Source organism: Nerophis lumbriciformis, linkage group LG29 (assembly GCF_033978685.3).
Source record: "Nerophis lumbriciformis linkage group LG29, RoL_Nlum_v2.1, whole genome shotgun sequence".
NCBI classification, from domain to species: Eukaryota; Metazoa; Chordata; class Actinopteri; order Syngnathiformes; family Syngnathidae; genus Nerophis; species Nerophis lumbriciformis.
Genome location: NC_084576.2, coordinates 13312501 through 13335000, shown reverse-complemented (window position 1 = coordinate 13335000; position 22500 = coordinate 13312501). Strand labels below are relative to the sequence as shown.

The following is a 22500-nucleotide window of genomic DNA, read 5'->3' as shown; positions in this document are numbered from 1 at the left end:
AGGCGGTTTATTCACAAAATGGGGTCAGACCCCCGGGCGGCTATTAGGACATGGGCGGTTATTTGCCCAAGGGCGTTTATTTGGTAATATACGATATATATATATATATATATATATATATATATATATATATATATATATATATATATATATATATATATATATATTAGAGATGCGCGGTTTGCGGACACAACCGCGGAGTCCGCGGATAAACCGCGGGTCGGGCGGGTAAAAATACATTTTAAATAGATGCGGGCGGTTGGCGGTTGAACCAATTCGGAAATATATATACATAGTTAAATGTTGTTACCCACATACGAAAAACGAGCAGCACTCTTTGAAACAGTCAATTATTCATCAGGCACCGCGTCCCAGCAACAAGTGGTGCAAGTTAGCGCTCCTTCAGCGCAGCAGTGCGCATTTTAGAGGCCAGGCGCTCTCGCATGAATCCTGGCACTGTAGATGCCATTTTATTCCTGCATAGTGCTAACAAAAAAAAAAGTAAGTAGACATACGGTTGGATATGTCTACGTTACCTAGGCTATACCAAATAAGCCCATGTCTAACCTATATTGAGTTCGGTCAGCTAAATAATTTTGATGGTAACGTGTTGTTTGGGCGCACTACAATGCAAAGGAATTAAGGCAATTGCGTTGTTTATTGTGTTTTTTTTCTATTCGAGATATACTACTATGTGTGAATAATTATTTGGCCTCGCTTTCAAGTGAAGCGCATCTCCGATTGGCGACAATGTAAGGCTATTTAGCCTGCTTTGTTTGTCGCGACCGTCTATTTTCATTATAATTCAAGTTTGATGATAAAGTGCAGTCAGATGGGTTTGATTTCTCCCCTTCAGCTATTTGCCTTGGCCAATAAGTTGCAGGTAATTTATTATTATTTATTTTATTTATTTTTGTTTAAATAGAGATGACATACATATGTTATTGTATAATTTAAGTTTGTGCGCGTGATTGACAGCCTAAGGCTTATGAGGCACATTTTTTATTAATTTTTTTATTTCAACTTAAAAACGTATGAGCCTATGCCTAGAACATAGGCTATGCGTTTATCTTTATTTTCCTGCCTGTCGTTGACAATGGAGATTGTCTGATATTTTGTCATGGCTGCAGATCAATCAATAAAGGTTCATCTTTGTCGCAAAATTGTTCACTGCTTCACTGTGCACCCCGCCCTCGTCCCTATTTGAGCATTATAACGTTAACAAGTTAATATTCATTGAAATAAATTCAGAATTTTTTTTTTACCTAACGAAAATATGGGCCTAGTCTTTCTAAAACATTTTTTTAACTTCTTAAAAGCCTCGTTCTGCTTGCTGCAACTGCGCACACAAAGTGTGAGGAACGCACTCCTGATCTGAGGGCATTGGCAACAACAGTCAACACTTTCTTAATGGAAATGACAATAATATTATAATAATGATAAATAATATTATCACGCATTAATATCTCTTAGCCACTAATGCGTGGCACGCATTGAATGTCTCTGCTGAATTGGATCAGTCTCCTTTCTTTAACAGGCAAACGCTTTATAACCTCACTAATGCCTTGCATCGTCTGTATTAGATATATAACAATGGGCGGGTGCCGGCGGGTGCGGGCGGGTGTGGTTTTGATAAAATGTTGGTTCGGGTGAATGGCGGATGGTTGACGACTTTTGTGATGCGGTTGCGGATGAAATAATTGCCTATCCGCGCATCTCTAATATATATACATATATATATATATATATATATATATATATATATATATATATATATATATATATTTATATATATATATATATATTAGAGATCTCAGAAAACAGAGTGGACCGACACCAGCAGATGACATGGCACCCCAAACCATCACTGATGGTGGAAACTTTACACTAGACTTCAGGCAACGTGGATCCTGTGCCTCTCCTGTCTTCCTCCAGACTCTGGGACCTCGATTTCCAAAGGAAATGCAAAATTTGCATGGTTGGGTGATGGTTTGGGGTGCCATGTCATCTGCTGGTGTCGGTCCACTCTGTTTCCTGAGATCCAGGGTCCACGCAGCCGTATACCAGCAAGTTTTAGAGCACTTCATGCTTCCTGCTGCTGACCTGCTCTATGGAGATGGAGATTTCAAGTTCCAACAGGACTTGGCGCCTGCACACAGCGCAAAATCTACCCGTGCCTGGTTTACAGACCATGGTATTTCTGTTCTAAATTGGCCCGCCAACTCCCCTGACCTTAGCCCCATAGAAAATCTGTGGGGTATTGTGAAAAGGAAGATGCAGAATGCCAGACCCAAAAACGCAGAAGAGTTGAAGGCCACTATCAGAGCAACCTGGGCTCTCATAACACCTGAGCAGTGCCAGAAACTCATCGACTCCATGCCACGTCGCATTAACGCAGTAATTGAGGCAAAAGGAGCTCCAACCAAGTATTGAGTATTGTACATGCTCATATTTTTCATTTTCATACTTTTCAGTTGGCCAACATTTCTAAAAATCCCTTTTTTGTATTAGCCTTAAGTAATATTCTAATTTTGTGACACACGGAAATTTGGATTTTCATTTGTTGCCACTTCAAATCATCAAAATTAAATGAAATAAACATTTGAATGCATCAGTCTGTGTGCAATGAATAAATATAATGTACAAGTTACACCTTTTGAATGCAATTACTGAAATAAATCAAGTTTTTCAAAATATTCTAATTTACTGGCTTTTACCTGTATATATCCATCCATCCATCCATCCATCCATCCATCTTCTACCGCTTGTCCCTTTCGGGGTCGCGGGGGGTGCTGGAGCCTATCTCAGCTGCATTAGGGCGGAAGGCGGGGTACACCCTGGACAAGTCGCCACCTCATCGCAGGGCCAACACAGATAGACATATATATATATATATATATATATATATATATATATATATATATATATATATATATATATATATATGTAATTATTTTGCACGCTGTCCGCTTTCCGCCCCCCGAATTCTTTAAGCCCAATGCGGTCCCCCAGTCAAAACGTTTGGAGGCCTCTGATATAGATAGTGAAGTACTTTATTGGGGCTTGTTATTTCTTGGCTTTTGCAGGCCATATAAAATGACGTGGCGAGTCAGATCTGGCCCCCGGGCCGGGAGTTTGACTCTTGTGCACACTTGGCCACAACATATGGGTCTGCGGGCTGCAAGTTTAAGACTCTTGCTATAAACGGTTGACAACCAGGACATATTTTTGACGATAGTTTTCGTTGAATACCGACTGATACAAAACCGGGGCGTATGAAAACTGAGGTACAGTATTTTGCTGCTGCCTTTGTCTTAAATCCCCGCCAAGCCAAAAATCTGCAGCTCAAGCGCTGCAACGCTTGATCAATTATTTACATTTCAACGCGGGGCTTGGTCTAATAGGGCTGATGAGCTTGTGGAGCACTGTGACCACCTGAGCTTGCACTGCGCTCCCTTCCCAAAACTATGTGCTGTGCTTTGAACAGGTCTCACGTGCACGCACTACGTCTTATTCACCCGTCATGATATGCTTTGTGTTTCACGGGTTCCAAGGCGGGTTAGTGACTTGTTGCGGACGAGCACGAGTGTGCGTCGGTGGCGAGTGTGTGAGGTCTGCGGAGCGCCTGTCATTAGACCGTAATGGACTTAAATGAATCACGTCTCAGCGTGACGGAGTGGAGGTGAAGACTTCATCAGGGGCCCAGGGTGTGAGGCAGATAATATCTTGTCGCCCTTGTCGTGTCTTCCCGGGGCCATTGATTGAGTGCGGGGTGTTAAGGCAGCCCTGGCCCGGTCGAAGGATCTTCCGCTGGCGAAGGAATACGTGAAGTAGGGTCAGCGTAAGTACGAGTGTCACGTCCTCATTGTGGGTTGTTTATTTTCTCAGCGGCAGACATTTCTATGAAGTGTGCCTTTATCTCAAAGCTCTGAGCTTTTCTTCATGTGTCACACACACACACACACACACACACACACACACACACACACACACACACACACACACACACACACACACACACACACACACACACACAAGTCTGAGCTTTTCTTCCAGTCACTCACACGCGTTAGACCTTTTCTTCCGGTCACTCTGTCACACACGCACACATATCTGTCACTCTCTCGCTCTCTCCCACAAACACTTTTATTTTATGGCACACCCACACAAGTCTGAGCTTTTTTTGCTGTCACTCACACACACACAGACACACACACACACACACACACAAGTCTGAGCTTTTCTTCCAGTCACTCACACGCGTTAGAGCTTTTCTTCCGGTCACTCACGTGCATACACAAGTCAGATTTTTTCTTCAAGTCAGACACACACACACATCACACACACGCACACACACAGACACACACATATGCACACACACACACACACACAAACACACAGACACACACATATGCACACACACACACACACATACATACAAACACACACACGCGCAAACACAGACACACACATATGCACACACACATACATACAAACACACACACGCACACACACACACACACACACACATTTTTGAGCTCACATACACGCACACTTTCTCCAAACACACTTTTTCACACACACACACACACACACACACACACACACACACTCACACACTGAGCTTATCTTCATGTCACACACACATACACACACACACACACACACACACACAAGTCTAAGCTTTTCTTCCTGTCAATCACACACAAGTGTCTGAACTTCTCTGCCCGTCACCCTCTCACATACTCATACAAGTCATGTCACACACACACACACACACACACACACACACACACACACACACACACACACACACACACACACACACACACACACACACACACACACACACATACACAAACAAACACACACACACACACATATGCACACACACACACATACATACAAACACACACGCACACACACACACATTTTTGAGCTCACATACACGCACACTTTCTCCAAACACACTTTTTCACACACACACACACACACACACACACACACACACACACACACACACACACACACACTGAGCTTATCTTCATGTCACACACACACACACACACACACACACACACACACACACACACACACACACACACGCACACGCACACACACAGACACACCCAAACAGACACACACACACGCAAGCTTTTTTTTCATGTCACACACAGAGAAGTGTGAGCTTTTCTTCCTGTCACACACGCGCACACAAAGACAGGTGCATGCACACAGTGTGACCTGGAGTTATGAGCCAGGCTGGAGAGACCTCCTGGGAGAAAGTGTCTCTAAGGTTGTTAGCAGGTAGCAAACAACAGAGGAGAAATGATGCTCAATTTTTTAGAAAAACATGTCACTGTTATAGAAAATATATCTGCTGTTTTTCTTTTTGTTTTACCAAAACTTGAAAAAGAGCCTGTCGTCTTATATTCGGATCAATGTGGTATTTACCAGTTAAAGTTAAAAGTTAAAGTACCAATGATTGTCACACACACACTAGGTGTGGCGAAATTATTCTCTGCATTTGACCCATCACCCTTGATCACCGCCTGGGAGGTGAGGGGAGCAGTGAGCAGCAGCGGTGGCCGCGCCCGGGAATCATTTTTGGTGATTTAACCCCCAATTCCAACCCTTGATGCAGTGTGAAATATTAGCTGGAACTTTGGATGCACCTCTTTTATTTATTTAAGTCCGTCATTATTTTATCGTGGTTTGTGCACACTTTTCTTTGCGACTGGCTGTGGGGCATTTTCTTTAGCGGCAGGCGTCTTCGTAGGCTTTTTAAAACAGGTGGCTGACAATGTTTGATGTGTTGAATCTAGATATTTTTTTTTCCCCCCTTTTCGCGGAATGTTTGCAGAACATTTGGCGCAAATAGTTAAAAGTTAAAGGGGAACATTATCACCAGACCTATGTAAGCGTCAATATATACCTTGATGTTGCAGAAAAAAGACCATATATATTTTTAACCGATTTCCGAACTCAAAATGGGTGAATTTTGACGAATTAAACGCCTTTCTATTATTCGCTCTCGGAGCGATGGCGTCACATCGGGAAGCAATCCGCCATTTTCTCAAACACATTACAAACACCGAGTCAAATCAGCTTTGTTATTTTCCGTCTTTTCGACTGTTTTCCGTACCTAGGAGACATCATGCCTCGTCGGTGTGTTGTCGGAGGGTGTAACAACACGAACAGGGACGGATTCAAGTTGCACCAGTGGCCCAAAGATGCGAAAGTGGCAAGAAATTGGACGTTTGTTCCGCACACTTTACCGACGAAAGCTATGCTACGACAGAGATGTCAAGAATGTGTGGATATCCTGCGACACTCAAAGCAGATGCATTTCCAACTGGACTGGACATATCAGCTTTCAGAAAAAGAGAGCGGATGAGGGTATGTCTACAGAATATATTAATTGATGAAAACTGGGCTATCTGCACTCTCAAAGTGCATGTTGTTGCCAAATGTATTTCATATGCTGTAAACCTAGTTCATAGTTGTTAGTTTCCTTTAATGCCAAACAAACACATACCAATCGTTGGTTAGAAGGCGATCGCCGAATTCGTCCTCGCTTTCTCCCGTGTCGCTGGCTGTCGTGTCGTTTTCGTCGGTTTCGCTTGCATACGGTTCAAACCGATATGGCTCAATAGCTTCAGTTTTTTCTTCAATTTCGTTTTCGCTACCTGCCTCCACACTACAATCATCCGTTTCAATACATGCGTAATCTGTTGAATCGCTTAAGCCGCTGAAATCCGAGTCTGAATCCGAGCTAATGTCGCTATATCTTGCTGTTCTATCCGCCATGTTTGTTTGTATCGGCATCACTGTGTGACGTCACAGGAAAATGGACGGGTGTATATAACGATGGTTAAAATCAGGCACTTTGAAGCTTTTTTTAGGGATATTGCGTGATGGGTAAAATTTTGAAAAAAACTTCGAAAAATAAAATAAGCCACTGGGAACTGATTTTTAATGGTTTTAACCCTTCTGAAATTGTGATAATGCTCCCCTTTAAAGTCCCAACAATAGTCACACACACACTAGGTGTGGTGAAAATATCCTCTGCATTTGACCCATACCCATGTTCACCCCCTGCGAGGTGAGGGGAGCAGTGAGCAGCAGCGGTGGCCACGCTCGGGAATCATTTGGTGATTTAACCCCCAATTCCAACCCTTGATGCTGAGTGCCAAGCAGGGAGGCAATGGGTCCCATTTTTATAGTCTTTGGGTATGACTCGGCCGGGGTTTGAACTCACGACCTTCCAGTTTCAGGGTGGACACTCACAAGACCACTGAGCAGGTCAAATAGCAGGCAAAGGTGAAGAAGTTCCACATGCCATGTTTCAGAATCAGAAGTACTTTATTATGAAATGGAAATGGAGATTTTCAGCACAATCCCATTCAAGATCAAACAAACATTACAGGGAGACAAAAAAAGTAAAAAAATATTCTGTCAAAGGCGGGACTCCTGGCAGGGGGTCCAGACTTAGGCCAAGGAAAAAAACCTCAGAGCCATAGCACACAAAAACAAGTTACATAGAATCAACAAAACTTGCAACATAGGGGAGGGGGTTGGGGCTACGGAGGCCTGCTGTTTAAGCGCTACTCAGCCGTCCATTGTCCCTAAGGGAATCAAGCAATGGTGAAGGCGTGGGTGGTGGTGGTGGTGGTGGGGGACACAAAAGGAGCGCTTGATTTGCCCACCCTGACCCACCTACAGCACAGGGCAGATAATCTCGCCCCATTGGTTACTACATAAGTCATTTTTGAATGCCGGTATGACGCCCTAATTCCTCATATCGGCCCAATGTTCATCCGTTCAATAATTACCATGCAGACCTTTTGCTTTGCTTTTCTCCTCTTTCTTGGGCGCCTAACAACTTTGCAAACGAGTTTCACATTCACACATCGCTCGGGTGTCGTGCCTACGGTGTGAAATAAACACAAAGCGCAAACGATTAAAAAAAAAAAAAAAAAACTAAACACATCTGGCGCTTTCAGTTGGGCAGAGTAAGAGGTCAACTCTCCCTAATGTAACGTTTCTTTTCCTTCCAGTCAGAGGAGGAGGAAATGGATTTGGTGAGTTATTTTGCTCCCCGTGATGCAACATACAGCACCAGAATCTTAAAAAAAAAAAAAAAAAAAAAGTGCCTGCAATATTAATAACTTGGGAAACGAAGCCTTTTTTTTTTTTTTTTTGTCACTGCATGTTTTGGCTTGTGAGAAGTGGCCTCAGACTGTTCACTTGGCTCCACACGCGCATGCAGGACACTCACTAGTGCGATGCTGAGTGGATGTGTGCAGAAAACCCCCAAAAAACAATGCCTTTTGGAGTGCTTGGGACTGCTGAAAAACAATGATTTAATTCCTTCATTGTTTACTGAGGAAGAGACACTGACATCATCCCGAGTGAGGTCATTCTGTCAGATACATGTTGAAGTCATCTGGCCTCCCAGTGCTGGAGCAAGGCAAATCAGCTGTCAGTGTGAGGATGATGATGATGATGATGATGATGATAATGATGATGATGGCGGGGCGATTGCTGCCTCAAACACAGCCGCTGGCAGCTGCACCCGTTACAGTCCACGCCATGTCTGCTGTTGATTGTTGTAGCCTGCTTCAAAGTGTGATGCATGGACATGGTTGGAGTGCATTGCACGGAAAACTGCAATAAATCCAACAAAACTGAAATTCTAATTGTTTATTTGGATCACGTCACTCAGAATCAGCAGGAGCAATCAGTATTTTTTTAGATGTTAAGTAAAGTCTTCTACAGAAATGTTCTTCATTAAACAAGAGTGACCACAAAACCCAACCGTGGATGTATACCACCATCTTGTGGTCAATAGCGTTACTACACCAAACTAAATTATTTTTTTCCAGTTGACTAATTTAGTGATCATAATATTTCCTCCACATTTTTTTATTGTGAATTTTATGGTTTGTTTAGTTACTACTTTAATTGCTTATTTTCACTCAATATGCAGTGGCAGTTCATAATAATAATAATATTAACAATAACTTATTATTATTATTATGATACCTCAGGAAAGTTTCCAAATTTGAATCAGAACCAAAAGCTACTTTGATACTGTAATTTTATTATAATCTATTTACGTCTTGTACGTTGCATAATCATTGTACAGTACAGACCAAAAGTTTGGACACACCTTCTCCTCATTCAATGCATTTCCTTCATTTTCATGGTTATTTACATTGTAGATTGTCACTGAAGGCATCAAAACTATGAATGAACACATGTGGAGTTATGTACTTAACAAAAAAAAGGTGAAATGACTGAAAACATGTTTTATATTCTAGTTTCTTCAAAATAGCCACCCTTTGCTCTGATTACTGCTTTGCACACTCTTGGCATTCTCTCGATGAGCTTCAAGCACACCTGTGAAGTGAAAACCATTTGAGGTGACTACCTCTTGAAGCTCATCGAGAGAATGCCAAGAGTGTGCGAAAAAGTAATCAGAGCAAATGGTGGCTATTTTGAATAAATTTGAATATAAAACGTGTTTTTAGTTATTTCATCTTTTTTTTGTTAAGTACATTACTCCACATGTGTTCATTCATAGTTTTGATGCCTTCAGTGACAATCTACAATGTAAATAGTCTTGAAAATAAAGAAAACACATTGAAATGAGAAGGTGTGTCTGTATATCTATTATTTTATCATTACACCTTGGAAGAGGCGTACATTTGCTAATTTGAATTTACTCTCACTACATACTGTATGTAAAAAAAACAAAGAATGTGTCTAAAATGCCTTATTTTCTAATATCAACAAATATATAACAGTATATTATGAACAGTAAACATAACAGTACACACATAAACCATCACCACAACCTGGCTCTGAACTGCTATTGTGTGAATTGTGTTGATTATTTTTACAGAATACACAGAGGATAAGCAGCTCCCAGTCCACCCAGCCCCTCTCCACCCCCGTGGTGTCCGTCACCACCCCAAGCTTACCCCCGCAAGGCCTGGTCTACTCAGGCATGCCCACCTCCTACAACCCTGCAGGTAAGACTGGCTTGACCCCCTGACTCCCCCATCACACCTCCAACGCACAATGTTGAAGCTTAAATGTGAGATTGAGGCTTCTTGTGTTCATATTGAGTCTTCTTCTTCATCTTCTTATGATTCTTACGTTATTTTTGTTCCCCCCCCCCCCCCCAGAGTATTCCCTGAGCAGCGCCGAGCTCTCCTCCCTGCAGGGCTTCGGGTCTCCTGGGCTGTCGCTGGGCTCCATGTCGGCATGGCAACAGCATCAACTTGGCCAGGCAGCGCTTAATTCTTTGGTGTGAGTAGAACACTTCCAAACAAGCACGGCACACTACACATTAATCCTAATTATTATTATTATTATTATTATTATTATTATTATTACTATTAACATTATTATTATTATTATTACTATTATTATCATGCTTAATATTGCTATTATTATTATTATTGTTGTTATTATAATTGTTATTATCATATTATTATTATTATTATTATTATTGTTTCTATTAATATTATTATTATCATTGTTATTATTACTATTATTATTATTATTATTATCATCATTATTATTATCATTTGTGTTATTATTATTATTATTTGTATCATTATTATTACTATTATTATTAACATTATTAGTACTATTATTAATGTTATTATCATTATTATTATTACTATTATTCATCATTATCATTATTATTGTTATTATCATATTATTGTCATTGTTAGTATCACTACTATTACATTATTATTATTATTATTTATATTAATATTATTATCATCATTATTATTATTATCATTATTGTTATTATTATCATTAGTATTAATATTACTATCATTATTATTATTACTATTATTATTATTATTATTATCATCATTATTATTTTCATTATTATTGTTATTATCATGATCATCATCATTATTATTATTATTATTATTATTATTATCATTAGTATTATTATTATTCATATTACTATCATTATTATTATTACTATTATCATCATTATTATTATTATTATTTTTATTATTAGTAGTATTATTATTGTTATTATCATTATTATAACTATTATCATTATTATTATTATTATTATCATTGCTATTATTATTATTATTATTATTATTATTATTGTTATTATTATTATTATTATTATTATTATCAGTTCAATGTTTTCATGTTTAGTTTGTTGATCTGATATTGGACTCAGACCCCTTAAAGAGGTGGTGTTGGTTTACTTACACTGTTAGTTTACGTGTGAATGTTGCACAGACCGAAGACTTAAAATAGCGTTGAAAAATGTCAGCTATATACATTGAAACCCGTTTATGTTGACCTTCGTTGACAAACTGTTGTCAACATAACTAAAACTAGCTATTGTTTGAACATTTAGTTGTGATTTTTTTCCCGTTACCTGGGAATCGTTACTGATAATCAACGGTACTAATTGTCAGGTACTTTTGTGTGTTAATACTTATTGATTATTTTTGATAATGAAATCCAATTTTTTTTTACCGCTACATTTAAAAATGAGCTGATTAGTTGTTGTATATTGTTTTATTACAGACCTGTTCTACATCATTTTTTTAGACTTTATCGTCAAAACTGTCGCCGCCATTATGATGTGCAGTGCTGTTTTTAAATGATCGTAAGTCTTGGACTATAGAAAGTATTTCAATGACCATAGAAGTGCCTCCTCATCAACACAGTTTGCCCAATCCCGTGTTTTTGACTTAAAGGCCTACTGAAATGCGATTTTCTTATTTAAACGGGGATAGCAGGTCCATTCTATGTGTCATACTTGATCATTTCGCGATATTGCCATATTTTTGCTGACAGGATTTAGTAGAGAACATCGACGATAAAGTTTGCAACTTTTGGTCGCTGATAAAAAAAGCCTTGCCTGTACCGGAAGTAGCAGACGATATGCGCGTGACGTCACAGGTTGTGGAGCTCCTCACATCTGCACATTGTTTACAATCATGGCCACCAGCAGCGAGAGCGATTCGGACCGAGAAAGCGACGATTTCCCCATTAATTTGAGCGAGGATGAAAGATTTGTGTATGAGGAAAGTGAGAGTGAAGGACTAGAGGGCAGTGGGAGCGATTCAGATAGGGAAGATGCTGTGAGAGGCGGGTGGGACCTGATATTCAGCTGGAAATGACTAAAACAGTAAATAAACACAAGACATATATATACTCTATTAGCCACAACACAACCAGGCTTATATTTAATATGCCACAAATTAATCCAGCATAACAAACACCTCCCCCCTCCCGTCCATATAACCCGCCAATACAACTCAAACACCTGCACAACACACTCAATCCCACAGCCCAAAGTACCGTTCACCTCCCCAAAGTTCATACAGCACATATATTTCCCCAAAGTCCCCAAAGTTACGTACGTGACATGCACATAGCGGCACGCACGTACGGGCAAGCGATCAAATGTTTGGAAGCCGCAGCTGCATGCGTACTCACGGTACCGCGTCTGCGTATCCAACTCAAAGTCCTCCTGGTAAGAGTCTCTGTTGTCCCAGTTCTCCACAGGCCAATGGTAAAGCTTGACTGTCATCTTCCGGGAATGTAAACAATGAAACACCGGCTGTGTTATCCGGCCCAACAGTCAGGGGGTGCATTCTACGGCGGGGGTGCGTTATCCGGCACAACACCTGCCGCAATACACCGCTTCCCACCTACAGCTTTCTTCTTTGCTGTCTCCATTGTTCTTTGAACAAATTGCAAAAGATTCACCAACACAGATGTCCAGAATACTGTGGAATTTTGCGATGAAAACAGACGACTTAATAGCTGGCCACCATGCTGTCCCAAAATGTCCTCTACAATCCGTGACGTCACGCGCAGGCGTCATCATACCGAGACGTTTTCAGCAGGATATTTTGCGCGAAATTTAAAATTGCACTTTAGTAAGCTAACCCGGCCGTATTGGCATGTGTTGCAATGTTAAGATTTCATCATTGATGTATAAACTATCAGACTTTGTGGTCGGTAGTAGTGGGTTTCAGTAGGCCTTTAAAGTGACACACACACGCAGAGGTATCATGTTAGATATACTGTATGTTTCAGTGTCGTCTGCCTCATACGGTGTTTGGTGGTAAAAGGAAGATGTGGGACCAGGCCGTGTTTAAGGGTGAAACGATATTTGACAATGGTTCATGTGTCTGTCAGCAGCGGCGGAGGCCACCTACCTCAGGGCTCCAACCTCTCCATCAACACCAGCCAGTGCATCAACATCAAATCCGAGCCCATCTCGCCTCCGCGGGAGCGCGCCACGCCCTCCGGCTTCCCCCAGCACCAGCACCAGCACCAGCAGCCGCCGCCGCCTCAGCAAGGCCCCGGGCGACAGGACGTGCTGGGACGCTCGCCCGCCGACAGCCTGAGCTCGTCCTGCAGCTCCTACGACGGCAGCGACCGAGAGGACCACCGGGCGGACTTCCACTCGCCGCTGGCTGGCCTGGTCCGACCCCCGGCGCCCGCAGCCGGCGACAGGGAGAGCCCCTCGGTCAAGCGCCTGCGCATGGACGCGTGGGTGACCTAGAAGGAAGGAGGCGGCCGCCAATCAAGGCAGGGAGGGCTGTATGATATCCTTATTTCTCTTTGTACATTCGGCAGGTACTTGATCACATGACGTCTGCAATAGAAGCTTCTGGCGCGCCCGCTACATGTCCTTGCTGCTTGGATGTTGCGCAACCACAGGAGGACTTTTCACACACCCACACACACACACACACACCTTTTATCCCCGGCGCCCTCTAAGTTATTGACGGCACGAAGAAAAGACGGAATTTCGGTTGTTGTCACGGTGACAAAGTTTCCAGTCTTCTGTCGCCGCATCTCCGATATGTAAATATCCACTTTCACGTCTGCGAGCGTGCCAGGGAGGAAAAGAAACCATCTTTTTGCGGGTGAGCGCCAAGTCGACGCCCAGCGTACTTCTCGCCGTCGCCATCCGCACACACTCTGGTGTCATCTTGTGTCACTCCGCTTTGGCCGTCTGCTTTTGCACCCCGTTATCAGCATCCACGTATCGGACACGCCCTCGGTAATAACCATGTCTATGCAGCCCAAGTCACATGACCCGTCCAGACCACACGTGTGATGTCATCGCAGGCGAAAGCGACTGTTAGCCTCTTCTATTCCTAAGTGCCACTCGGACTACGGGATTCCTTTCATATTTTGGCGCTAATTCCACACGTCCATCAACACCTGGCGGTACAGTGGAACCAAAAAGATGCATTTTCAACGCTTACTAAAAAGTAACCCCAAATTAGTACTTTGTCCTTTTGTCATCAAATTGACCCCTTAAACAAAAAAAATGTACACACGCATTTGGCAGTTTTTGGTAAGCGAATATTTATTCTCACTGTAGGACCTCAATGGTGAGGTTTGTGTATTGCAGCCAATCTCACAAGCTGAAGATGATATTCAGAAAAGATGTTTTATGAAAGTGGCCTTTGAAAGGGTTAAAAATGAATATAATTTGTATTTAATATGTATATTTCAGAGGCTAACTGACTTTTTTAAAAGTAGAAAAAAATATATTTAACAGTTTTTGGGAAGTGGACAATTTTTGTCACTAGGACATTGATTTTTTTTTTTTTTGGGGGGAAATTGAATACGTTTTTTTTAAATCTTTATTTTAGCTGCCATCTCAGTTTTTGAGGAGCAGATATTTATTGTCACTAGGATCACAATTTTTTTATTTTGTATTTTTTTTAGTTTGATTTGGTTAAATATATATATATGTTTTATCTTTTATTTAGCTGCCACCCACAGGCAAAATACTGAATAATATTCAGAAAATACTCTTTGAAATATGTTTTATGGAAGTAATTTTGTTTTGTAAACATACCGGCCTTTGAAGGGTTAAAAACAAATATAATTCGTATCTAATGTGTATACTTCAGTAGCTAACACTTTTTTAAAGTAGAACATTTTTTATTATAACAGTCTTTGGGAAGCGGATATTTTTTGTCACTAGGACAAAGTTGTTGTTTCTTTTGTGAAATTTAATATGTTTTTTTTAATGTTATTTTGTTTTACCTTTAATTTAGCTGCCATCTCAGCTTTTGAGAAGCAGAGACTTATTGTCACGTGTGAAGTTTTTGTTTTGTTTTGTCATTTTAGTTTAATTTGGCAAAATTAAATTCAAAATAAATATAAAAAGTACATACATGTATATTTCAGGCTGATCTAGTTGGTAAAATTGACATTTTTAAAGTAGATACAAGTATATTTAACAGTTTTTGGGAAGTGGACAATTTTTGTCACTAGGACATTGATTTTAGCTTTTTTTTGTGGAATTGAATAAGTTTTTTTTTTATCTTTAATTTAGCTGCCATCTCAGTTTTTGAGGAGCAGATATTTATTGTCACTAGGATCACAATTTTTTTATTTTGTATTTTTTTTAGTTTGATTTGGTTAAATATATATATATGTTTTATCTTTTATTTAGCTGCCATCCACAGGCAAAATATTGAAAAATATTCAGAAAATACTCCTTGAAATATGTTTTATGGAAGTAATTTTGTTTTGTAAACATCCCGGCCTTTGAAGGGTTAAAAACAAATATAATTCCTATTTAATGTGTATCTTCAGAAGCTAACACTTTTTTAAAGTAGAAAAAAATCTATTTTAACAGTTTTTGGGAAGCGGATATTTTTTGTCACTATGACAATGTTGTTGTTTCTTTTGTGAAATTTAATACGTTTTTGTTGTTGTTGTTTTTTTACCTTTAATTTAGCTGCCATCTCAGCTTTTGAGAAGCAGAGATTTATTGTCACGTGTGAGGTTGTTGTTTTGTTTTGTTTTTTTAGTTTAATTTGGTTCAATTAAATTCAAAATAAATATAAAAAGCATTTAAATGTGTATTTCAGGCTGATCTAGTTAGTAAAATTGACCTTTTTAAAGTAGATACAAGTATATTGAACAGTTTTTGGGAAGTGGACAATTTTTGTCACTAGGACATTGATTTTAGCTTTTTTTTGTGAAATTGAATACTTTTTTTTTTTTTTTTATTTAGCTGCCATCTCAGTTTTTGAGGAGCAGATATTTATTGTCACTAGGATCACAAGTGTGAGCAATTTTTTTATTTTGTATTTTGTATATTTTTATTTTTATTTGGTTAAATATATATATATATTTTATCTTTTATTTAGCTGCCATCCACAGCCAAAATACTGAATAATATTCAGAAAATACTCCTTGAAATATGTTTTATGGAAGTAATTTTGTTTTGTAAACATACCGGCCTTTGAAGGGTTAAAAACAAATATAATTCGTATTTAATGTGTATACTTCAGAAGCTAACACACTTTTTTAAAAGTTGAAAAAAATCTATTTTAACAGTTTTTGGGAAGCGGATATTTTTTGTCACTAGGACTCAGGAGTGACTTATATGTGAAATTATTAACACATTATTGTTAAATATCAAATAATATTATTTAGCTCATTCACGTAAGAGACTAGACGTATAAGATTTCATGGGATTTAGCGATTAGGAGTGACAGATTGTTTGGTAAACGTATAGCATGTTCTATATGTTATAGTTATTTGAATGACTCTTACCATAATATGTTACGTTAACATACCAGGCACGTTCTCAGTTGGTTATTTATGCCTCATATAACGTACACTTATTCAGCCTGTTGTTCACTATTCTTTATTTATTTTAAATTGCCTTTCAAATGTCTATTCTTGCTGTTGGGTTTAATCAAATACATTTCCCCCAAAAATGCGACTTATACTCCAGTGCGACTTATATATGTTTTTTCCCCTCTTTATTATGCATTTTCGGCCGGTGCGACTTATACTCTGGAGTGACTTATAGTCCGAAAAATACGGTAGTCACGTTTCATGTGTCAGGTAAATCACTATGAATGGGGCCATATGAATCTCCTTCCTACTGTAAACATACTGGCTTTTAAAGGGTTCAAAATAAATATAAACAGTATTTAATATGGATATTCCAGGCAGATGTAGTTGGTAAAATTTACTTTTTTAAAGTAGAAACAATATATATATGTAACAGTTTTTGGGAAGCAGATATTTAGTGTCACTAGGACCCCAAGTAAGTTTGTTGTATTTAATTTTGTGGAATTGAAATAGTTTATTCTTTAATTGAGCTGCCATCTCACAACCTGCAGAAAATATTCAGAAAATACTTATGTAACCCTTTCAAGGGTTAAAAATAAATAGAAACAGGATTTAATATGTATTTTTCAGGCTGAAGTAGTTGGTAAAATTGACTTGTTTAAAATAGTGAAAAAGAAGTAATTTATTTTAACTGTTTTTGGGAAGCACAAATGTATTGTCACCTAAAGAGTTTTAAATCTGTTTTCAGTATTTTCTATTTCTGCCATCTCGCAGCCTTAGAATAAGTTTCAGAAATTACTCACTAAAATGTCTTTTATGTAAGGTTTAGTTATGTTCACATACTGGCTTTTATAGGGTGAAAAATAACACGCATCCTTTCAAATGTAATGTGACCCAGCAGGCACAAGACATTAAAACAACATTGAGAACTTGTTGAATTAGATCCTGAAGTTGAGCAACTCAAACTTAACATTGAAACAACATCTTTTTGACGACGTTTAATCAATGTTGGGTTCTGATGTTGATTTGGCCATTGAATTTTGTTCATTTCCCAACTAATATTCTACAACACAAATACAACGTTGAAACATCTTTTTGACGACGTTTAATCAATGTCGGGTTGTGACCTTGATTTGACCTTTGAAATGTGGTCATTTCCCCAATCAACATCATTGATCCAACGTTAGACATCAACATTGTCTCAATTTACAAATACAACTATTTTGCAACGTTGTTTCAATGTCAGTTTTAAAGGACTTGTACGTATAATCAATGTCTTGTGCCTGCTGGGTTATGTTTCAGCCTGAAGTTGTTTATAAAATGTACTTGATCAAAGTAGTAAAAAAAAAAAATCTCATACTCAAAACTGTTTTTGGAAAGCGGACATTTTTAGTCACTTGTGAGGTTTTTTTTTTGGTTTTTTTGTATTGCCGCCATCTCACAGCCGAAATATAATGACACAATACTTATTGAAATGTATTTTATGGAAGTGTTTGAATGAGTTATGTAAACATGCTGGCATTTAAAGGGTTATTTAATACATGTATTTCAGGGTGAAGTAGTGGGGAAAAATCAGTTGAAAGTGGCTTATGGAAAGTGGACATTTTTGTTGTGAAGAAAGTATCTATTATGTATTTCCTGGAAAGATATATATTTTAATTGTATGTGGTTTAAAGGCCTACTGAAATGCGATTTTCTTATTTAAACGGGGATAGCAGGTCCATTCTATGTGTCATGCTTGATCATTTCGCGATATTGGCATATTTTTGCTGAAAATATTTAGTAGAGAACATCGACGATAAAGTTCGCAACTTTTGGTCGCTGATAAAAAAGCCTTGCCTGTACCGGAAGTAGCAGACGAGTAGCGTGACGTCACAGGTTGTGGAGCTCCTCACATCTGCACATTGTTTACAATCATAGCCACCAGCAGCGAGAGCGATTCGGACCGAGAAAACGACGATTTCCCCATTAATTTGAGCGAGGATGAAAGATTCGTGGATGAGGAAAGTGAGAGTGAAGGACTAGAGGGCAGTGGGAGCGATTCAGATAGGGAAGATGCTGTGAGAGGCGGGTGGGACCTGATATTCAGCTGGGCATGACTAAAACAGTAAATAAACACAAGACATATATATACTCTATTAGCCACAACACAACCAGGCTTATATTTAATATGCCACAAATTAATCCAGCATAACAAACACCTCCCCCTTCCCGTCCATATAAGCCGCCAATACAACTCAAACACCTGCACAACACACTCAATCCCACAGCCCAAAGTACCGTTCACCTCCCCAAAGTTCATACAGCACATATATTTCCCCAAAGTCCCCAAAGTTAAGTACGTGACATGCACATAGCGGCACGCACGTACGGGCAAGCGATCAAATGTTTGGAAGCCGCAGCTGCATGCGTACTCACGGTACCGCGTCTGCGCATCCAACTCAAAGTCCTCCTGGTAAGAGTCTCTGTTGTCCCAGTTCTCCACAGGCCAATGGTAAAGCTTGACTGTCATCTTCCGGTAATGTAAACAATGAAACACCGGCTGTGTTTGTGTTGCTGCAGTCGCCCGCAATACACCGCTTCCCACCTACAGCTTTCTTCTTTGCTGTCTCCATTGTTCATTGAACAAATTGCAAAAGATTCACCAACACAGATGTCCAGAATACTGTGGAATTTTGCGATGAAAACAGACGACTTAATAGCTGGCCACCATGCTGTCCCAAAATGTCCTCTACAATCCGTGACGTCACGCGCAGGCGTCATCATACCGAGACGTTTTCAGCAGGATATTTCGCGCAAAATTTAAAATTGCACTTTAGTAAGCTAACCCGGCCGTATTGGCATGTGTTGCAATGTTAAGATTTCATCATTGATATATAAACTATCAGACTGCGTGGTCGGTAGTAGTGGGTTTCAGTAGGCCTTTAAATTATTTGAACAAACTAGCTTGTAAGAGTTTAAAAAAAGTAAATATGAGTGTATAACTATGACTAATTTTCTTCAAAGTTGGCATTTTTGCTGACATTAGGGACACATCATTGACATATAATAATAATAATAATATAAATATACTACAAGTAAAATACAGTATAATTAGTGACAAGGGCAGAAAGTTACTGCAAACTACTAGTGTTTTATTTAACGCACGTGTGAAAACCTACTTTCCTCCATTTTCAGTTCTATGGTTATCATCACACTTGCCATGAACGGCACTTTAAAGACAAAAAAAGGCAACGAAAACACAATTTAATGAGTGAAAGAGAAACAAGAAATGGTTCTCAAAGTTAGAAAATGTTTGTTTGACCTCTCCAGTTCCGCGTTGACGGTTCCACTGTACCTTGACCATTATTCTCCAAACTATCGTCAACCATTCAAATGTAATGCAGAGCAGCGGGTCAGGACGAAAAGGAGCAATAAGAAAACAGCATCACCTCGTAGTCGAGCACACTTGATGACATATCAGGGACTTTTGTAGTTTGTATATGCACACGCAGAGTAAATGCCTTATCCCAAAGAAACAGAGTAGGACACAAGTGTCGGCTCCTTTATGGCAGAAGAAGAAACAGACGGCCCAAGTCGAGTGATGCACTCTCCTCCTCCTACTCCAAGAAACAACCGATGAATGTGGAAAGGAAAATGTGGTGGAGGACTTTTTTCCTTCATGGCTTTTTTCTAAAGAGAACACGTGTTTGCTACAGGAAGTGTTTGTACAGCAGCCCATAGTTCACCTTCACTCCAAAGCTGGGTTTTTTTCGGTTTGGCGGCACAAGCTGGACTTTGTTGCCAACAATGGACTTTCTTGTTTCGGTTAAATAAAAAAAAAAAACGTTATGAAAAAAAAAAAAAAAAGATTTTAAGTTAATCCGCGTTTTAAGTCCCCCCCCGAATGTGCTATTTTATTTTTCAGCATATATTAAATATTCAAGTGGAATTTTTATGGAACATTAAAGATATTATGCTAGATATTGTTGTACAAAATTTGTATTTTTCAGAAAAGTACAAATATTGGCTTTTAACGTGTGATTTAGGTTATCTCTCTCTTTATGTGTATACAAAAAAAAAGAAGAAGAAAGAAGTCTGTTCTCTTGTGAAGTCCCACACAGTAGCAAAGTTGATTAAACACGTCTTCATGTCTAGTTCATCTTTGACTCTGCCCATTAAATGCTTTTATTCACCTCGCCGCTCTCATTTTGTGCAGAAAATACGACACGGATGTTACTGGCTATAATCTCCACTTGTTTTTATTCACCTTTGCTTACAGTTGGACCTTTTAAATCAACTTTATGGATTGAATGTGTGAATAAAATGTGAAGTTGGCGAACTTCATTGCAATATGTTGAGGATACTTCCAATAGAATACAAAATATTTCTTAAAATCATATATATAACTATCTCTATTTAAAATGTTTTAAATGTTTTTTTGCAAATTTACTGTAGAAAATGTGGAAATGTTTTTTAATATGTAAAAAAACAAAAACTGAAAATTGGCTAAATCATGTATATTTAAAATATTGTTTTCTTTTATAAATCATATGCATAATTTAATCATTTGACACCACCAATATATATATATATATATATATATATGTGTATATATATGTGTATATATATATATGTATGTATTTATATATGTATATATATATATATATGAATATATATGTATATATACAGTATATGTATATATATATATACATATGTATATATCTACATATATGTATACATATATATATATATATATATATGTACATATTTATTCATATATGGGTCATGTAATCTGTTTTGAAATGGTTTATTATATTATTATATTTTTTTTACCATATACATATATATATATATATATATATATATATATAAATATCTATATATATATATATATATATATATATATATATATATATATATATATATATATATATATATATATATATATATATCTCACGAGAATATGTCAAATCGAGTCTGAATCGAATCAGAATCGAATCAAATCGCCAGGTGTCCAAAGATTTCCACCTATGCTAATAATTAATGCAATAATTATTTTGTGATTAATCACATGAGGTACTTCATTATTTTTTGAGAGCATGTACATATATATATATATATATATATATATATATATATATATATATATATATATATATATATAGATTAACTATATATCAGATAAATAATTAAAACATGTAGCAACTTTTTAATTTTAATGTTAATTCCAAAAACACAGTAAAACAATTGTCACAAATATATAATTTAAATAAATAACATTATTACAGTACAGTACTCGCAATGAGACTGTTTCAGCTTAATTACAGTTCATTCATTTGGCTTTGGTTTGTTTGATTATTTGAGAAGAAGACTTCAGGTCCTGAACAGTTAAGCAAAAAAAAAAAAAAAAAAGTAACTTGGTGTAGTTCTAGCATCCATCCAGCAAGGGGCGCCGTAGCAGCATAAATAACATTTACCATTTTAACTTGGTTTGGACGCCGAAGAAGAATAAGTAAGTCGAAGAAGTGATGTACTAGTTATATTTAAATAGCTTATCTATCTAGCGTTATATCGAGTTATAAAGCTTACATTTAGTCATTTTGTTTTGTTAATTATATCCTAGATGTGCTCCACATTCAACAGTAATATGATTGGACCACCATTATTATTAGTGGCAATTGAGAGACTTCTTAAAAATGTAAGTAGAGGACGAAACCCACGTTTATGACACTGCATTTAATGAGGCTTAGTGTTAGACCTAGATGTACAATTTCAAATGCAAAATATCTCAAAGTTATTAATACCATTTTAAATACTTATACAGAATAACCTTCCAGTGATACTTCAACCATTGAAGAGGCCAAATATTAAATTAAGGGAGCT

General features: G+C 38.2%; 2 protein-coding genes across 9 annotated transcripts in view; both read left to right on the top strand.

Annotated features, from left to right (window-relative positions):
• mef2aa (myocyte enhancer factor 2aa) overlaps positions 1 to 18671 on the top strand; it is a 223804-nt gene extending 205133 nt beyond the window's left edge. For 3 of the 7 annotated variants that reach the window (XM_072911837.1, XM_072911838.1, XM_072911836.1), the window contains 4 exons: positions 8061 to 8084; positions 9911 to 10040; positions 10197 to 10320; positions 13213 to 18671. In XM_072911837.1, the coding sequence (XP_072767938.1) occupies positions 8061 to 8084; positions 9911 to 10040; positions 10197 to 10320; positions 13213 to 13579 (645 nt within the window). In that variant the 3' untranslated portion in view covers positions 13580 to 18671. Of the gene's footprint in view, positions 1 to 8060; positions 8085 to 9910; positions 10041 to 10196; positions 10321 to 13209 lie in introns of all 7 variants that reach the window. The other 4 variants (XM_061925034.2, XM_061925035.2, XM_061925033.2 and 1 more) reach the window with 2 other exon arrangements.
• Positions 18672 to 22268: 3597 nt separating this feature from the next.
• mctp2a (multiple C2 domains, transmembrane 2a) overlaps positions 22269 to 22500 on the top strand; it is a 140691-nt gene continuing 140459 nt past the window's right edge. The window contains exon 1 of one of the 2 annotated variants that reach the window (XM_061925037.2): positions 22269 to 22315. The gene's annotated coding sequence lies outside the window, so the exon portion shown is untranslated. The remainder of the gene's footprint in view (positions 22316 to 22500) is intronic. The other variant, XM_061925036.2, reaches the window with a different exon arrangement.